The 19,524-nt window shown below is 46.3% G+C and overlaps 2 protein-coding genes across 2 annotated transcripts in view; both read left to right on the forward strand.

Moving 5' to 3' along the window:
* The first annotated feature begins 2,734 nt into the window (after positions 1-2,734).
* LOC139661870 (sine oculis-binding protein homolog) lies at positions 2,735-16,189 on the forward strand. The gene is made up of 7 exons (XM_071540438.1): positions 2,735-2,960; positions 5,766-5,895; positions 6,238-6,432; positions 7,246-7,397; positions 9,053-9,148; positions 9,398-11,338; positions 13,846-16,189. The coding sequence occupies exons 1-6, from the start codon at positions 2,868-2,870 to the stop codon at positions 11,327-11,329; spliced, it is 2,598 nt and encodes an 865-aa protein (XP_071396539.1). The 5' UTR covers positions 2,735-2,867; the 3' UTR covers positions 11,330-11,338; positions 13,846-16,189.
* Positions 16,190-18,274: 2,085 nt separating this feature from the next.
* Positions 18,275-19,524, forward strand: part of LOC139661868 (rho-associated protein kinase 2-like) — a 35,017-nt gene continuing 33,767 nt past the window's right edge. The window contains exon 1 of the mRNA XM_071540435.1: positions 18,275-18,675. Within this exon, the coding sequence (XP_071396536.1) occupies positions 18,580-18,675 (96 nt within the window). The 5' untranslated portion in view covers positions 18,275-18,579. The remainder of the gene's footprint in view (positions 18,676-19,524) is intronic.

A 19,524-nucleotide genomic window follows, 5' to 3' on the forward strand; every position in this document is an offset into this window, starting at 1 on the left:
GCCACATAGCACGGCCGCTCAGGACGAACGGGTAGATACCGCCCCCCAACGGCGGCAACGTGTCACTCCAAATCACAGAGGGATCATCTTACATCCCTCTCTGCTAATATGGGAGACTGTACACCAGCATTTTCAATCATCTCCTAAATTGACAGGGCGAGCGCACTGTAATCATGCGTCCGTGGACAGTCAACGCAAATAATGATACATCGGGATACACGATGTAAGTGGCCAATTTTTTATGATTCAGTCCAGATGTTGGGGATTGTAACTTTAGGCCTATAAATACTGTCTGTAGTCCTCTCTGCCATTTGTGTAAGTGGATTTTCTGAGGGAATGGTGAGCCGGCTTGACCCCCCCCCCCAGAGGAACCTAAAGGGACAACGCTCCCTGCAGAGGCAGGGATGTGCCAGATGTGCGCTGTTATTGAGAGGCAGAGAGAGAGAGAGAGAGAGAGAGAGAGAGAGAGAGAGAGAGAGAGAGAGAGAGAGAGGGGCCTTTTGTGAGGCATCAGATAAGCCCTGTTCCCAAAGCCGGGCCGGATCGGGTATCATCCGTGGGTCTACGCGCGGGGGCGAAACCCAAGCCCTGCGCACCGGATCGGGTTTCTGTTTACACGAGCGCGGTCCCTGGATTCCTCAAACCAGAGCAGAGCCGAGGGAGGCTGCATGGGACGAGGGAGGAGAGGGAGGGAGGCTCTGAAGCGGCCCTGCTGTCCTGTCGTGCCCTGTCCTGTCCTGTCCCGCCTGTCTCTCTGCCTGTCTACCTGTCTGTCTCTCCGGGGTTTGGTGACCTAGTGAAAGTTCTGTTACTGAAACAGACAAGAGAGAGTGAGAGAGTGAGTGAGTGTAACTTAGGAGGAGAGAAAGGAAAGAAGAGCAGGGATGCAGTGGAGCCACCTAAACCGCACCTTTTTTATTTGCGGAATAGAGTTTACTTTCTTTTTTTAGTTTGACATGAATCGTTATGAGCCAAATTCAGAGTGTAGGCCTACATCAAACGGATGCATGAATACGGTCTTTTAAGGAAAAATAAAATATAGAATTCATACTTTTCTGAAATAGTTTATCCACCTTTTTATTTACATCACCAGTTGGGAGACATAATGTAATCCTCTGGTCGAGTCTTTACCATCCACAGAGTAACTAAGTCCAGTTCTAAAAGTATCAGTTGTTCCAAATTCATAGCTGTGTGTGTTGAGACAAATGTTTCAGTCCAAAGCGCGCGTCTGTGCGCAGACACAGGAACACACACCATCCTCCACGACTGCCAACATAAACCCTGCCCTCGGGCCTGTGGTACTTTTCCCCAGGCAAGGGTGGCCCGGGGGCCAAATGTGGAGATTTCAGGTGTTATGTGTGTGTAGGCTAAGTTATGACACACACATACACACTCACACACACATACACTGATCAAACAGATGCCATTTGAGAAAGCCCCAAACATTCTGCCACGGTATCATTTCCCTCACGGCGCGTTTCATCTCTTTATTTTAAGACAAGAATATAGAGACAGTGTTTGTACTGTGTCCCCTCAGATAAAACACAGTCCTTGCATTCCTCGTGTAATGTATCTGTTGAGATTTGGGAGGGGTGGGCGCCAGGTGTTGGGTTACATCGAATCGGAGGGCCCTCCCTTCCCCATCCAGACCCAGAGAGAGAGAGAGAGGGAGAGCGGCGTCAAGACACACACAGAGAGCAAGAATAAGAGCGGTAGTGAGGCGAATTTGCTTTCAAAATAAAAGCATAACATTTGTTGTCTTGTAAAACAAATGTGTTGCATATAAAGGGAAACAAAAATTTAATCAAAAATACTCTATGGACTGATTAGATTAAATATGGAACTTTAGATGAATCTATAGCTTTAACATAAATAGGCCTACTAAAAAGCTTATATTTCCACAATAAGCATGGCATTTTCTTATGCAAATTCTCTATTTTACACTTTAGTGCTTTACATTACTCAAACCAAAAACGTTACATTTGTTAATCAATTAGAGTTTTATTTTGAAAGTTTTGATGAGAGCATGGATTATATTGTGTTATGGTGGTGTTTCCTTAAATAAGATATATCCTTAATTTTCACTTTGGTACTTTGTATTGGTAAAAAGTTGCAATATATGTTGAAATTAAATGAAAATTCATAAATAAAAGTTTGACTGGAAGTCATTCTCTTTTATCCCTTTTAGTTTGACACTAGTCTCTGGCTAGAGATGCTGCGGTCGGATTAAGATTTTGCCATATTGCTTATATTATTACTCAATAAAAGAAACTTGCAACATTTACTCATCAGTGTGTGTGTTTCATTTTGAAAGTTTTGACCGATAGTCCTAGATTGTGTTGTATTATGGTGCAAGGTATAGTTCCTTAAATACATTCTTAATTTTGCATTTTAAACAACATATGTTTGTTAGCAAGGCTTTTATTAAAAAAAAAAGTTTTGATCAGCAATCCTAGATTATATTGTATTATGGTATTATGTGCAAGGCAGCAGGAGCGGCACTAGAAATTGTGGACCACTGATAAGATGTGACACTGGGCCCTCATCCTGATGCATCTAACACAAATTCTTCAATAAAGCTTTTAATTTGAAACTATTGAACGGAAGTCATATCGTTTGTATTGTGTCCGGCTTGACGCTCCTGAGAGAAGAGAGAGGGGGGATTGTTCGGCGGCGGAGCCTTCAGCCCGGAGCGCACGCATGTTCAGTGGACTTGAATGGTGCGAAGCCCCAGATGAGGGACTCAGACGTCCGGGAATGACAGCCGCTGTCACCGGGAGTGACAGCTTTCGCTCTCCGCTCCTCGCCTAAAACTCTCCAGGTGACACCAAACACTGAGCCGGATCGGATCCAGCCAGACCAGGACTATGCCAGAGATGGAGAAAGGGAGACCACCGGAAAACAAACGCAGCAGGAAACCCGCGCACCCCGTCAAGAGGGAGATCAACCAGGAGATGAAGGTGAGTGTCTGTCTGTCTGTCTGACTCCTGTTTATAGTTTTGTTTGTCTTGGTGTTGATCCTCTTAGATTTGTTACAGACGGAGCTATAACTTCTTTACGCACACAACTACTTAGAATAAGTCAACTGCGCACAAATCAGTGTTGGGAATGATCAGACAAATTGTATTTTCAATGAAAGCGCTCCTTGTATTTTTTATTGAAGTAGGCTAATTACAACTCGGGGATACATTTCTTGCTGCTTACGAAAGGCAGCGGGCTTTTCCTGACCTTTCTCCTCTTGTTGGCCAATCAACTAGAAATAATCAACTTTTATTTATTTAGGTTTCAGTGTAATCTAAACTGAAATGTCACGCACACGCACTCGAGGCGTTTTAATTTTAGATGTTAGCAGTGAATAGTAGGTCAGCCGTTGCCTTTTAGTGACGCCATGTCAGGCCAGCTGTGGCCGGACGCGCACACTGTAATGTCCAGCGGAGATCCAGATGTGCGTCACTTCTTCCCCCGCTCCTGCAGTGCGCACACTTGCTGCACCACATAGGCTTACCATCACACCTCCCGAAAGAGAGAGGGCATTTATAGCCTTAAAATAGCCTACGTCTCCCTTACAGAAATATATATATGTAGTAATCCTATTGCAGAATTTTGAAGGATACTATACAGACATCACAGCAAAACTATAAAGTCCCATTTGGAGTATTACAGGAACATTATAGTGACTGTTCATTATTGACACTTCCTTCAAATCAATGTTCCACTGTTCTTTAGTCAAAATGACAGATGCTGCACAGCTAAGTTAATTCAAAGTAATGATTCCCTCCTACCAACATGGACCCATGGCTGCATGGAAACAAATCCATGGATTGTCTGCTTTGTTTGGGTTTGGACACTGGCAATTTGAGACCTTTGAGTGTGGTGGTAAAGGGATATCCAAGGCTCCTTCAAGTCAGAGCTGAGAAATCTAAAAGGACAAGCAAGTTTTCGGGGGAGACTCTGGCCTTCGTGAGAGAGAGGAAATGTGCTCTTTTTGTGTAAGTGGTTTGGATTGTAGCGTTTGATATCCAGGGGAGGTGTAGTGTTACAACTTAACTAATTTTAATCAAAACATGTGAAACGCTATCCCCGCTTGATGTAAGCCTGCCTGGGCCGAACCTCGGGGTCGGCCCCGGTTTGTTGCCTTTGGCTGCAACTCTCTCTGTGGTTTGGGATATGGCTTGTCACTCTCACAAAGCAGATGTTTGTCTGAACTGCCAAAAAGAAACAAAAACAACATTGTGGGAAGCGGAGGGGAGGGTAAAAAAAAAAAAAAAAAAAAAAAAAAAAAAAGCGCCTGTCTTTCACTAATGAGAAAATAGCAAGACCAAATGACACTGAGCTGTGTGTACTGTAACATATAGGAAGGTTGCCCCGATGTAATCATCAATACAGTCCAACAGAAGAACACTAGAGCACTCTTTAGACGTGATGTGGAAAGGAGAAGAATCCACCAAACGGGGCTTAAAGTGTAAGCCACTAGGGTAAAAGCCTGGGGATGTGGGCCTTTAAAGTGTCAAATTATGAAGCGGCAAGGGGAAAGTGAGCGAGACAGTGAGAGAGAGACAGACAGGCAGACAAACAGTGTGATTTCTCGCGCGGCTGAGGTCCGGCCCAGTGTTGTCTCAGTAATGAATCTGTTTCAACACCACATTCGAACCCACTCCCTCCACGTCAGACCAGAGCGCAGCCCCAGAGACACCAGATACTTGACTTTAATCATCGTTAGGCATATTTAGCTGGATATGATACGGCCGCTCGCACACTCGCACACGCAGACACACACACAGCAGAAAAGTGAGCGAGCGAGGGAGAGATCCATTTCTTTGAGGCCCTAGTGCAGAGCAGAGGTCGGAGTGAGGAAAGCAGGGGGAAAGAATGTGCAGTCAGTACTACAGCACTACAACACCACCACAGCAGACTGGCTGTGCTGGAAAAGGGTGAAACCTGAGAGGCAGCGCTGTGTCGGGTGTCAGGGCTGGAAGGTGGCTGGGGTGGAGGGGAGGATGGTGGTGTGTGTGTGTGTGTGTGTGAAGGGGGGGGCAGAGGAGAGAGAGAGAGAGAGACAGGCGAGGGGAGGGACAGGCAAGGCTGGAGAAAGAGAGAGAGAGAGAGAGAGAGAGTGAGAGTGCTGGACATTGGAGAGAGAAGAGGGGAGAGAGGAGCGGGGCATTTCCGAGAACCGTGGGACCTCGCTGTGGTGTAGGGTGTCCCGCTCTGATTTCTGCCCGTTCCGGATCAGGTTTCTCCTCCAATCCGGTTCTCCCAAAGCCACAGAGAGAGGTGGGTGGATAAAGAGAGAGACCTTTGTGTTTTTTTTTTTTTTCATCTGGTCGTAATAAAAAAAAAAAAAAAAAAAAGGACCACACATCCCATCTGTGGAGAACAGTTTTCTTTTCTCCCTCTTTTTTCCAATTAAAAGAGATAAACAAAGGATGATTCATAGATTTCACACTGGTGTTAGGTTTTAAACCTTTCCGTCTCAGATTTAGCAAGAGTAAACAACTTGAATACATCATGGAAAAAGCGTCATACTGTACTCCACTGTGCTCGTATTCATTTCTCCGACGGGGCCGGGGCTAAGAAAGAATCCCATGCATTGATTCAGCGTAGGAAGGTCTGATTATGTTTAAACGCGGGATAAAAAGTTCCACTAACAACCCCTAAGATATAAGGTCACAGTTTCCTATTTGCAGGCAGGCTGCGGCTCAGTTACCCTATCCCCTTACATAGAATGCTAATCAGTGATTTCTTTTCCTCTTTTCCTCATCCAGACTTTCGCAGAGAGCACCATGAACGAGCTGCTGGGCTGGTACGGCTATGACAAGGTAGAGCTCAGAGACTCGGAGGCCAGCGAGATCAGGAACTACAGAGAGAGACGTCAGCATGTGTCTGTGCTAAAAGGTGAGGGCAGGTGTCTGGGTACAGTTTAATGTTAGAACAGAGCCGTCCTCAATATACAGGTAACTGTAACAGGTTCTGCAGGTTCAGTGCAGACATTGAGTCACTGCACGGATTTGCTAGACATACTCTCATGTAGCAGCAACTTGGTCTTCTCATGTTTCATACATTATGATACATGTATGGCTTTCACAACACGTTTGTACTAAAAATAAAACTGTATGGAGCATTGTTAGAGGTACAAAAGTTATTGTGGCACAGCGCAACACACACCGTGGATTTATGGTATCGGATTCCACAAAAAATACATTGTCATTGTCATTATGGTATGTTTATGTCTTCCAGAGAACTCGTTGCCAAAACCCAAGAGCCTGGACAGCAAAGTCAGCCACTCAGTTCTGGCCATGAAGAGCGGAGAGAGGGAGTCCTCCAGTGTCCCCTCCTCTTCACCCTCCTCTTCCTCAACAAGCTCATCCCTGACCAGCCCCAAGGAGCACAAGAGTGCCCCTGTCATTGTCCCCCTTATAAAGCCATCTGCAGGTAGTGAACTATACTACACTGCCATGAAACCATTAAGATGATGATTACTATTTTTTTGCCCATTTCATACAATATAATATGAATTTGGCTTACAGCGTATCTCTGCTAGATCCACAGATGCACACACAGCACCCAACATGTACGCAGTTTATATGCTGAGAGGTCAGAGTGCAGGGTCAAGTGCTGTGGAAGGAGCACTTAGGGGTTCAGCACCTTGCTCAAGGGCACTAGTCTTGGGAGCTATGTAGGCCAGTTAAGTCTCTACTCCAAAACACTAGCTTGAGAAGAGTCAGCTTAGTTATAAACTGTTGGTTTTTGGCTTTCTTTTTAGCTCGCTAACTAGCCAGCAAGCTAATTTATCAAAGCAACAGTCAGTAGGTGCTACATACTACTAGATGTGTAGCTATGTTAGCTAGCATACAAAGCAGATGTGCGACAGATAGCTAATGGTTAGCTAACAAGCTGATATTATCCAAACACAAATTTAATCAGATGCATCAGTGGTAAAAATGAGTCAGTTCCCAGTCAAAAATAACACAGAAATTAAACATGTTGAGAAGGAAGAGTTGTAGCTAGAAAATGAGCTGTTCACAGATGTTACCCAAGAGCTGAGGACCTGCCCGAGGGTCTGTTACGTCACTTGAAATCCCTCTATTATCAGCACCAGTCCCACTCCAATCCTTCTAAAATCTCCCAGATGCAACAGTCACACACACCTATTCAGAGTTGAGCTCTAGCATGACAACCGAGCAGGAGTACCTTTGCACATGCTGATTCCCCTCCACCACCTCTCCTCTCTCTTTCCCCCTGCAGTGGAGGATGTACAGAATGTCCAAATAGTGTGTGTGTGGTGTCAGAAGGAGGGCGTGAAGCGCTACTCTCTGTGTATGGGTTCAGAGCTCAAGAGCTTCTGCAGCGAGAAGTGCTTCGCCGCCTGCAGACGGGCCTACTTCAAACGCAACAAGGTCAGTAGTACACACGAAAAACACATTCAGCTGTGCTGATAACTCCCATAAATCACCGCTATAGTACTCAATAACAGAAATGGAATGGTCGCTTTACTGGCTCTTTTTAATTTTCTGTGTCTCTGCACTATATCTAAGAAAACTTTTCAGACAGTACACATGCATTGGTAGCCATTGCATGAAGGCCATAATACCCCACAGGACATTCTTAACTGTTACTATGGCTATTTCAGTGATGCTTACTTGGCTACTCTTCGCACCTAGCTGTCATGCCAATAATCAAAATAAAGCTCTGATCTATTTCCTCTTAGATATAATCGCTATATTAAGTCAGGCCAAAGCACAGAAACAGTTTAGAATACTGCTAATCCATGGCCAGTCCCTTAGGTGAGGATGTTGGAAGTCAGGTTTTCTACAGCCGGAGATGACTGGTGTGTAGATTTTTTTGGGATGTGTGGAGTTCAGCAGATTGTCACACACACATGCAAGCAAGCATGCGCACACACACATGAATATACGCATATGCGCAGAGTTTGTGCCAGGTGTTCACTGTTCATACACAGAAGACACAGGCGTGAAGTGATTTCTGGCAGGTAAACAGACCTTCAGAAACAGATACCCCTGATCTTGTGAGGTCATATCGGATGGATTAATTTACAGGAATGTAAAAAGGGGGGATCTCTGGGAGCACGCATTCTAGTTTATAATGGAGGGGTTAGTATAGGAATGGTGGGAGGGAGGTCAAAGTTCGTAGAGGACACTTAGTATCAGTTTCGCGTTAATGGAGGAGGGGCCAGCCATTAAGTGGCTTTGGTCTGGAGGACAGGGAAGCGGCAGCTATGGAGAACTGCTCTGATACACATTACCATGATTTTTCACCTTCCATTACGACATGAATACCCCCTCTTTAGAGGTGCGAGGTGACAGGCAGAGGTATCGCCTTTCACCCTCACTGTTGTTTATACCGCGCTTGGTTTATTCACACGACAACAGAGACAAAAAGGAGGGGTAAACAGAGTCTGCGTGCAACAAGCCCTCTAGTTTTTCGGAGGTGGGGAGGAAAGCGTTGCCGTTGGCTTGTCCCTGCTTGTCTGAGAGGAAGGGCAGGGGGCCTGGGGCGAGGTGTCCACTTTCAGTGCATACCTTACCTGCAGCTGCCTCATGTTTCGTAACTCAACACGACTCAATGGGTCAAAGAGAAGGGGGAGCACTCAGATCCACAGCGGATCAGCTTACATGAATCAAGAGGAATTTCCTATATTAATACTGGCAAGGCCATTAACAATATGACAATTCATCATCTACATTATCTCCCCGCTCAGTTGTACAATCGTATCTATTTCACAACACAACAGTGATTTCCCTTTGTCTCAGTGACCTTAAATCTGCGGTTCCATGAAGTTCACACTGCTTCTCACCTCGATGACAAGGCAAATCATTGGAAGCTATTTTCAGTCTGGTTATGTAAGAAGCTCAAATTTGGTTTAATGACCACAGAATGATTCCAATATAGCATTTTGATTTAAAGCAACTGCTGCTGCATCATCATGAATTGGAGTATTAATCCATCAAGAGCAGGGTGAGTCCAGGTCTGACAAACTGCTGCACAGTGGTTTATGTCATATGCGTCACACTGTGTTTTTTTTCTGTGTCAGGCCAGAGATGAAGACCTGCATGGTGAGAGGTCCCCCCAGCACCCCCATACCGAAGACTCCCCCAGATTGGTGTTGAAGATAAACAGCAATGTCAGAGTAAGAGCACAATATCAATGTATCATTTGTATTCCAATGTAGTGTTTTAATACAAATGTGTTATTAAATTTAAAAACTAAAACAGCTTTACTCTCACTGAGCTCGCATTTTCCTTACCTTATAAGGTTGGGGTGAAGCGATTGCTACTTATAGCCTATGTTCTATTATATTTGAACAGCAGTCGTTAAGTTTCCAACTGCAATCTATCACTTAAATGACCCCCCACAGTCTCTGTCCCCTGTGCCACAGGTATGTGATTGGTGCAAGCATGTCCGGCACACTAAAGAGTACCTGGACTTCGGATCTGGTGAGGAGAGGCTCCAGTTCTGCAGCACTAAGTGTCTGAATCAGTACAAGATGGACGTCTTCTACCGAGAGGCCCGTGCGGCTCTCACCAGCTCCAGCCCAGGCAGAAGCAGCCAGGAGGGGAGGGCGGACGGCAGTGTAGTGGGGCAGAAGCTACTCACTCCTGAGTCTTGGAACAGCAGCACAGGAGAAAACCGTCATAGAAATCTTTCCCCTAAAGGGCCTACACCCATCCACGGATCGGCGGCATCCACCTCTATCTCCCCTTCAGAGGCGTCTTCCTCCTCTTCCAAGGTCCCTGTCTCAGGACTGAGGGCCCTGGAGAGGCCCATCCAGCCTCCTCTGCTTCCCCATGCTGGGGAGATGGCGTCCCACCCTGCTCCCCTTCCTCCTCCTCCCCCACCTCCTCTTCCTCGTCCCCCTCTGGAACACCAGCCGGTGCCTCAAATCCCCATGCCCTTCATCAGACCTCCTCTTCATGCTCAGGGCCTGAAAAGCCCCCTTGCCAACCCCCCCAGACACCCAGGCCCCCCTTCCAGCCCTATCCACCGGCCTCCCCACTCCCCCCACCTGCAGCCCCCCACAGCCTCTTCCATGAACCCACCAGGACTGGTGCATCCCTTCCCAGGAGCCTACTTCCCTGGCTTGCACTCCCCTCCTCTCAACATGATGCCTAGAGGCCCGGTCCCTATGCCTCCTATGATGAACTATGGTATTCCTTCCTTTAGCCCTCTCCTCCCCCAGCCCACTGTCCTAGTGCCTTACCCTATCATTGTTCCCCTCCCTGTCCCCATACCCATCCCTATCCCCATTCCAATCCCTTCTAAGGCAACTGTAGAAGTCCCGAGCCACAGTGGAGTTATCCAGCCTGTGCCGGAGGGGGCAGACAGGGGTAGATCCAGGGCCACCATGCCGCCCTCTCCAGGGATCTCTGTAGGGGACAGCAGACTGTTAGCCAACAAATTGGGCAGAACCTCAACTCAGGGTCTCCCCTCACCCAGTGACCCCAACACAAGGGACATAGATTGGGTTAAATTGGAAAGGCCATTCCCATCCCCAACATCCACACCCCACAGTGGAGCATCCTCCCCCAGTGCACGGTACAACGAATCCCCCTCCTCAGCTCTAGGGTCAGAGGGGCTGACAGACTATAAGCTGACTCCGCCGCAGCAGCAGCAGCCAGAACGACAGGTCATCCAGAGGGTTCTTCAAAGGACCCAAGTGAAGCTGGAGCCCAACGCCAATGGAGTGGTCGACTTATCGGGGCCGGCGGAGTCAGGAACTGGGCAGGGTACCAGATCGGGGCTCCACGACTTTATCAGACCCACCCCTCCTCTCCCACAGTCCCCATCACATGACACTGTCTACCACCACCAGGACTCCAACACCCCGCCTTCACACACCCCACCCAGCCCCAGAGGGTGCAGCCCTCCATATGATGCCATGTCCTCTGCCCTGATATCCCAGGACCACAGTCCAAACGGGACATCCCCGTCATCCGCCCCTCCCAGTCCGGACTCCTCCCTAGCCCAGAGAGCTGTGCCACCCCATGACCCCGCACTCAGCGAACTGGAGGCCATCAAAGAGAATAAGTGCTCTGTGGTTGGCCCAGTAAGGGTCGAGGGCCCAGTCAGCCAATCAGAGGAGCCCATAGCTGTAGTCGCGGAGGTGGGAGAGGACCCCCATGTTCCAGATGAGGACCATGCCTATGCCCTGCCCACAGCGCCAAAGACAGGGGGGACCACCACCGCACTGCTCTTGCCCAAACTCAGGGACAAGGGTAGCCTGCGGAGCCCCCCTAGTATGCCTGGTGCAGGAGACATGGAGCCGGCTCTGAAGAGGCGATGCCTACGCATCCGTGATCAGAATAAGTAGAGGATGGAGGTGAGAGACTCTGTTACAAGGGGAGACAAGGGATAAATGTTATTGTTATTACTATCTGCTTGTATGAGGTTAGATATGGGAAGAGGAAAGGGAACAGCTCTTACTCATACATCTGCAGCAGACACATCAGACTGGGTTTCGATATTATTTGCAATTCCTGATGCCAGAAGCACCATGTGGGTGGGGTTTACATTAGGGCAATTCAGATAATGTCAGGTAAATTGTAAAGCATAGAAACGTATACTAAGTTGACTGTAAACCACTTTATTTGCCTAAATGTTCTAGTACTCATTGCATTGTCCTATGTGGCAAATGTGGTTCTCCACACAGGTTAAATCAACAACAAGTATTTTTAAATGCCATTTGACTGGGTTTGATAAATGTGCACATACACACATTCACACATACGCAGGGCAAGCTCAATCACAGGTCACACAGTATGCGCGTGGTCACTAAACAGCATGGCGCCAAAGAGAGAGAATCCCAGTAACCTGGCACTACTCAGGGCTCTAGGGTTACAGCAGGGGAAGGAGGTGGAGGGCACAGACAGTGAGAGTCACTTTGAAAGGAGATCACCTCACCGCGGCCTGACAATGCTTTGTTTGCATGGCAGCCTGTTTCATAGGCTCAGTTTTGCCAGGACACGCGAGTGTGTGTGTGTGTGTGTGTGTGTGAAACGGAGACAGGGAGTAAGAGAGACAGAGAGAAAGAGACATTCACATTTACATTTTAGTGATTTAGCTGAGCCCAGCGACTTGCGATAAGCCCAGCGACTTGCAGGGAGTGAGCAGGTAGTGGGTTCAGTGTCTTACACAAGGACACTTTGACAGGACACATGGCTGGGATCGAACCTGAGACCTTAGAGTTACAAGATGGCGTGTCTGACTGCTAGGCTACACTGATGCCCAGACAAAGAGAGAGAGATAGATAGATAGAGAGAGACAGAGGGAGAGACAGCAAGGTTGACTGAGCGTGCCCCCAAAGTCAACCTCTTGCCTCCTACAGTATGAACAGTGAGGCAGCGCAGATGTCTTTCTGAGGTTGCTGTGGAGACAGAGGTGATCGTCAGGCAGACTGCGAGGCGCTGTGAATATGAGAGCCAGCCCTCGGTGATAGAGCTCTGGGGCTTCATTAGAAAACACAGGGGCAGAACCGGGGCGATCCGGTTACACATGTCATAATGACACGCTATTCTGGCTGTGCCTCGTCTCACTCCCATGTATGAGTTTAGCACTCCTCTCCTCTCCCCTTTCCTCCCTTTTCCTTCTCTTCACTCACCACTGCTGTCTCCTGCCAACCAGATGTTGTTGTTAGAGCGGAGCAGAAAAGCCGCCTTACTTTGGACCAATCAAGGGCCTCTTGATTTCACTTGCCTGATTGGTAGTCCAAATGGCCGTAACACCACCCATCGTTTTCACCCACTGGTATCTGGCCATAATGTGGTCATGTTACCATTTTACTGTATGCCTTGAGATTAATCCGCTGATATTACAGAGAAGGTTCAGATTTCTACTGGCCTGATTTTCTCTCGATTTTCCCCTCTGGGCCTCCAAAGGCCAAGGGTCACCTTAATAATTGTGTTTGGAAATGATGGCTGTTGATAGAAAGAGCGCCATATAAACCGATATCTTATACCCCAACTGTTATGTGCCAAAGCATTAAACGGTTCCCTTTCGCTAAATGAGGTCCCACTTTACTCTTTGTCATTTGTTGTGGTTTCATGCGTCCCCTTAGTAACCGATACATATGAAATCACAGCGTGTTGCTCGTGTCGTGCAGGCGGATTTATGGCCCCGTGTTTGTGTGTAATGGGAGCCGGCTGCCGTACGTGAATGACTTTAGCTCGCCACCTCTCCGCTCCGAGGTGAACATTGCTGTCCTGTTCTATTGTCTCTGCTGCTAAAAGTCTTTAAAAAAAAAATCTCCCACTCCTGACAGAATCAGCAGCCAACTGGAGGATTTCACCTCAGGAAACAGCCCGTTTTTTCGTCTCAGTTTTCCTTGCCTTTATTTGGGATATTTTATAGCCCCGTGTAATCCGATCCCACCACATGGGTATTCGCTGAGCGTTTGAAACTAAAACGCAGTGGGACAGAGGGAGTACAGAACCCTGGTTTGGCCCTTACGTGTGAGTGAGTGTGTGTGTGTGTGTGTGTGTGTCTGTTTACGTTTAATATGCGTGTTTGAATGGAAGTCTGTGTTAGTGTGTGAGAGAGAGAGAGGCCAGATGTTCTTGGTTTGATTGTGCCCTGTGCGACAGTTATCTGAGTGTTGACATGTCTAAAAGCCTCATTCTCACAGTGTTTATGGGGAATAGGCGGATTAAGGAAGGGGGTGCGCAGAGCGGGGGGGGTGATATAAGATATGGTAGAAATGGAAATTACACAGAATCAGTCCAGAATCTATAATACCTCCCTCTCTCTCTCTCTCTCTCTCTCTCTCTCTCTCTCTCTCTCTCTCTCTCTCTCTCTCTCTCTCCCCCCCACCTCTCTCCATCTAATGAACAGACTCCCTGTTTAACACTGTACCGTGGTGCCAGATCCAGTGCCACGCCCTCTTGTGGACAACACCAGCGCTAACACCCTCCAGCCTGTTCCCTCAGCCTGTCAGCCCACCAGAGTGTCGCTCTGCCTGCAGCCCAGCAGGATGCCAACCCAGGAAGCAGTCCAGATGGCCATATTATCACGAGCCAATGTGGGGGAAGAACACAGCACAGTCACACGTCTTGTCTCGGACCAAAGAGTATTACTGGCCAGTGTGTTATGTTGTGCTCGGCGAGTGCGCGATGTGGAGCATCTCTGAACCCTCTCCCTGCCTGACATCGGCCCCAAAGTGTATATTTGTGTGTGTGTGTGTGTGTGCGCGCGAGTGAGTGTGGCTGCCCAGATGCGCTCCTCCTCCTCCCCTTGCTCCATGCAGCAGACAGGGCTCTGATCAGCCTTGTGTGGTCTTCTCAGATGGAGCCCGAACATGATCTCTTTCCAGGGGAAACGGTTTGTTTTCTCTGCCCGGCTTGCACAAAGAGCCACATTGTTCCTCTCCCCATATCCCACGCTGACTCCCCACTCCAGGTTTTGGGTTACCTGGCCGACGGGGGCTCAGACTTCAGGAGCTTTTTTATTTTTTTGACCGACAGCCAGGAATATATACCCTCCTCCTCCTCCTCCTCCTCCTCCTCCTCCTCCCCTCCGTCTCTCCACCCAATCTAAATACGGTACACAGAAAACACACCAGTTCTGAGGTTTGATCCCTCACAACTGATTGCCTGTGATTTCCTACCCCGCTCTCCCGCCTTTCGACTCCCTTCAAGGAGAGGAGGAGAGAAACTCTGCTGAGATTAAGACTTCATCCTCGGGGCGGTTTGCATGCTGTGTGGAGAGAGTCTCTCTGGGCTGTGAAGAGGGAGGACTGAGCAGCATAACACAGTCTCAGAGGAGAGAGGATGCTCCTTCTGCCTCCTCACAACTATGTAAAACTATATGGACTGGCTGTGTGTGTGGGAGGGTAGGGGGTGGGGGGCATCTACTGGTATAGCTGAGATGGTCTGTGAACATTCGGTCGTCCTGATGACGCTGGTCCATAAATGTGTGATTTACAGACGCATCCTCACCATCCACCTGATCTGCCAAACCTGTCATAGCAAATCAGAATTAGACTCACTTTAATCGCCAAGTTCAATAAATCACCGTGGCGATATATTCCTGCACATTTATTGCACATGACAGCTAAACTGACGCTGATTCTGATTCTGTGTTATCTGTGCTACCGGCTCCGATCGGACGATTTTGGAAAACAGGCTTGTCATATTACCAAACGTGGTATTATTTTCAACCGTCAAAGGCTGCAGTATGCGGCGATCAGTATTACAGTTCCCTCTAATGGGGATACCTAACGAGATTTGATCCAGCTAGATCATTTAGAGGCTTTGTCAACACTTGTCCCATTGTACGGTTTCAGTTTTTTTCTAGTTGAACTCTACACAGATACTACTTTGATGTTATATTAACTTATGGATGACACATCTGTAGATTTTAAAAAAGTGCTTTATTTGTTCTTTTTTTTTTGTTTTTTTTTCCTTTGATGATTGTATTTTGCGAGTGCCGAAGCTCTTAAACGCCCCTTGTCTAAATGTTTGTATACTGTATGCCCACTAGAGAGCAGTGTTTGCCTTTGTAACTTTGCACCTGCCTGTTTTTGGCAAGAAAGCAGCTAACAGAACAGGCACTGAGAAGCCTACCCTACAGTCTATTGAAACCCATACGATCATGCAGCAAGCAACGCTGCACTCAATGCCAACTGATGTTTGATATCCAATGCCAAGTAGATAGCCCCCCCCCATACTCTGATCTATCCACACTCCTTGCTGCCATTATGTTACTCTCATATTACCCTACAGCCGAGTCTCGCCTACCATTAGAGCAGTGTAATACATAGAAAACACAGGGCGCTGTCCGTCAGCTGCCCTAGAAAGCCTCTCCTTGATGAAGAGTTCAACAGTCTCCTGGGATAAGTAGTCATCATGGCCTAGAATAACTCCAAATTCGACCCACCCCTGCCATCACAGAACCGCATTCCAAAAGTACATGCCAATCAGTTTGTGTGCGTGTCTGTGTGTGTGTGTGTGTGTGTGTGTGTGTGTCTACAGCAGCAACACATTTCACCGTCTCCCCACTCATTCCAGGCCGCATCCTCACCATAGGTCATGCCATTATGTCAGTGTCATCCTCGGCTGGCCAGGGGACTCTAATGTCAACAAGCTCGTCTGACTCACTGATGACATCACTCCATGCAAATAGATGCGGTGTCACTAGGTGGTCCTCTCTTCTGAAAAAAAAAAAAAAAAAAAGACAATTGAGACTGCCATTATTGGTTTTATTGCACATTTTAATCATTGCCATTGCTGACCACGCGTCTCTTAATCCAATGTTTTGACAAATACTTTGTGTCAGAATTATATTGCTGTCATTGCCTGAAATCCATAGGTACCTTGTGGCCTCCCTGTTCAACATGTAGCCTACTGTCTGAATAGATTGTTCACAGATTGTTTGTATTTGAAGACAAATTCAGTAACCAGGAGCTTTGGCGAAGACCTATTTGTAAAGTAAAATAAATAAAAGTTATTCTAAGAGCAAGAAAAGGTCTGGTGTATTGTATTGTATCAGCTTTTATTGATAAAGCTCCTCAGTCACTACTATCATGTATAGCTGTGTGACCTATAGGCCTATATGTATGCCTTTAAATAATTTATAATTATAATAAGTAAGTAAAACTTTATTTATATAGCACCTTTTTTAACACAGGTTACAAAGTGCTATACATCAACATCGGCACAGAAAAGAGAAAAAGAGAACACAAACACAAAGCACATACAAGAAAAAACATTCAAAAGTACATACAGACATAATGCACATAAGATATCGAAAGTTATAGAAAGGCCATCCTAAAAAAGTGGGTTTTTAAATGTTGTTTAAAACAGTCAACAACAATAATAACAAGCAATAACAAGCAATAACAAGCAATAACAAGCTGTGATACTCAATAGTGAGTTTATAATGACTTTATTGTACTTAAGGGTATTTTTAGTTTATTTTTTGGCCAACAGTAGCTGATAGCTCCTTCTAAAATTGAATACAGGATTACTATTTTTTCCCCTAAGGGACACACACTCTCACACACACAAAATAATCATTCTAATTGAATGAATTAGAGCTCCGAGTTGTAGATCAGGACTGCTCATATGTCGTACCCTATGCAAACGTTTATTTTTAGCCCCAGCGTGTCTGCAGGGCGACGCATCAGCATTCCCAAAATACTGAAAGTTGGTCGAGGCTCTGGGCTGACGGTAAAACAGATCAATGAGATAAGAGGGGAGGAATTCCTGTTCTGGCGAGGGCTTGTGGGTAAGCAGGGCAGCAAGGACTGGGGCAGTTCAGAGAGGGCTAGCGGTAGCCCGGCCTGGGGCAATGACACAGACCAGAGCTGCAGGACTGGACACCCTTCACTGGGAAAAACAATTCAGTCCGGGTAAAAGACAGAACATGTCTGGGTTTACACTGTGTCAAGTCAGCTGAAGATAGATAGAATCAGACCGGATGTTCGGCGATGTTGCCTTCAAAATAAAAGCGTAAATGTTTTCTTAAAAAAAGAAAGTAAGCCCTGTGCTGTATGAAACTACAAACATCGTATCAAAGGAATAATTAGATTAATTATAGAGTCACTTTATAGCAGAAAAACAGACACCAATAACATTATGGTTCATTTCTTTCTATTCTTAATTTCCACGTTGATAGGCGACTGTAAAAAAAAAAAAAAAGGCAAGAAAAAATGAAATGACCTATGTTCCGTCAATAAAAGTTTTATTTTAAAAGTTTGGACAGAAAGTCTGACATTAGCCCTATATTGTATTATGATTTAGGCCTATGGTATTCCCTTAAATACATTCTCAATTCTCACTTTGGTACACTGTAATAGTAAAAAAAATATATAGGCTACCTACAAATTTCAAAAACAACAACAATATTGCGATTTATGTTTGTCAATAAGTCTTTTATTTCAAAAGTTTGGGCAGGGAATCCTAGATTATATTGTGTTATGATTTGTGCTATTTCTTTAAATACATTTTCAATTTGCACTTTAGTATGCCTATTCTGTATCAAACATTGTAACAGGTGTTCGTCAAAAAGGGTTTTATTTGAAAAGTTTGACAGAAAATCACTAGTTTTTATTATATTATGGAGGTGCATGGTATTTTCTCAAATATATTTTTTAATTGTCACTTCGGTACATTGTATTAGGCTACTAAATTCAACAAGAAGGATTTTATTTTGAAAGTTGTAACCGGAAGTCCCGTTGTTTTATTCAGGCCAGCTTGACACAGGTCCGTCCTACAGGTTGGACACGTTGCGGTCGGGTTAGATTCTGCCGTGCTTACCTGGGAACAGACAGGGCGCACCTGGAAGTGGAGCGCGACTTCATTCCGCTCTGTCTGCTCGGTCTTAACGTCTTGTGAGATATTAATTAAGAGGACTACGGTAACGTACAGCTTTGGCAGCGGTTAAATAATTAACCTGGCAGTCCAGTCACCGCAAGCCGTGTAGTTTACTGAAGAGCTGACATGATATTTACCCGGGCAGCTTAGCGGAGTGCGCCCGCCGCCCGTGTGTGTAGCCAAAATACAGGTGTTTTTGTAGTTTTTGCTTGCTATTTGAAGACACTGGAACTGGATACAGAAAATTGCTATCATGTTTGGAGCGGAGAGGAGACTGGAAAGCCGGCTGAAAAAGCTGGAGTCCATGATGAGGGACCCGCAGTCGGCACTAAACTTGGAAACCCTACTGGTGAGTTTGTACAGTACCGACACTGTGTAAATTCCCAAGCAGGCCTTCGCTGATTGAAAGGTGTCATAATGTTGACTGAGAGTTGATAAGATACGTAGGGGTGCGTCGAGTCATCAGTGTGTTAGAAATACCAGAAGAGACAGGCCTGCTGTGCGAGAGAGCACTTTGTAGTCCACAAACCACCACCAACAACAACCAACAACAACAACCAGACACACAATGTAGAGAAAAGAAAAGTTGCTCTTTTTCTCAGGTGTCACTTTATGGCTGAGTCATCAAAGGCTAAACTGATAAGATACATGCCTCTATAAAGCTCTGTCACCATTACTTTGGCTTGTAATCAGGACTCTAGGAGAGGGAAACCCCACCTAAACTCACTGTACCCACCCTTTTCTTTGTGGCATAGGGTTTATCAGACTTTTTTAGGCTGACAAATCATATTATCATAGTAATTAGTGTCAAACTGATGTAAGTTATGCACGGATAGGGTCTTGTAAGGAGCAAACAAACATAAATTGCCCTGAAAATATAATTGATTTTAGTTTGTTTGCCCTGTGATGACCCCCGCCTGGAGGGTAACCCACCTTTTAATTACCACTGCATCACTGCTTGTGATTACTACCTGTTCAGTGACCTCTCTCTGACCTGTCCTGAAGAATGTACCAGCCAAGTATTATTAAACAGCTGCCCCTGCTAAGGCTCTGTGCTCCAACCTCTGACAACAAATATGGCACATTTTTCAGCTGATATGAACTGATAGGGAGTGACTTTTCCTGACGGGCCTTTCTGCCTTGACAGACTCTCAGCAGCACACACCTCGGTAGCTTCAACCTCCACCGCAAAACGCTT

This window comes from Centroberyx affinis, unplaced genomic scaffold (genome assembly GCF_046629955.1).
Source record: "Centroberyx affinis isolate AG114_WGS23_722 - 3 ecotype Tasmania unplaced genomic scaffold, CSIRO-AGI_Caff_v1 ptg003635l_1, whole genome shotgun sequence".
Taxonomy (NCBI): Eukaryota; Metazoa; Chordata; class Actinopteri; order Beryciformes; family Berycidae; genus Centroberyx; species Centroberyx affinis.

Bases quoted from the DNA above. Each gene is read 5' to 3' on its own strand.
- LOC139661870 (XM_071540438.1), top strand. From the start codon at position 2,868: ATGCCAGAGATGGAGAAAGGGAGACCACCGGAAAACAAACGCAGCAGG. The intron at 7,398-9,052 runs GTCAGTAGTACA...TTTCTGTGTCAG, and splicing joins CCTACTTCAAACGCAACAAG to GCCAGAGATGAAGACCTGCA. The intron at 9,149-9,397 runs GTAAGAGCACAA...CCTGTGCCACAG, and splicing joins AGATAAACAGCAATGTCAGA to GTATGTGATTGGTGCAAGCA.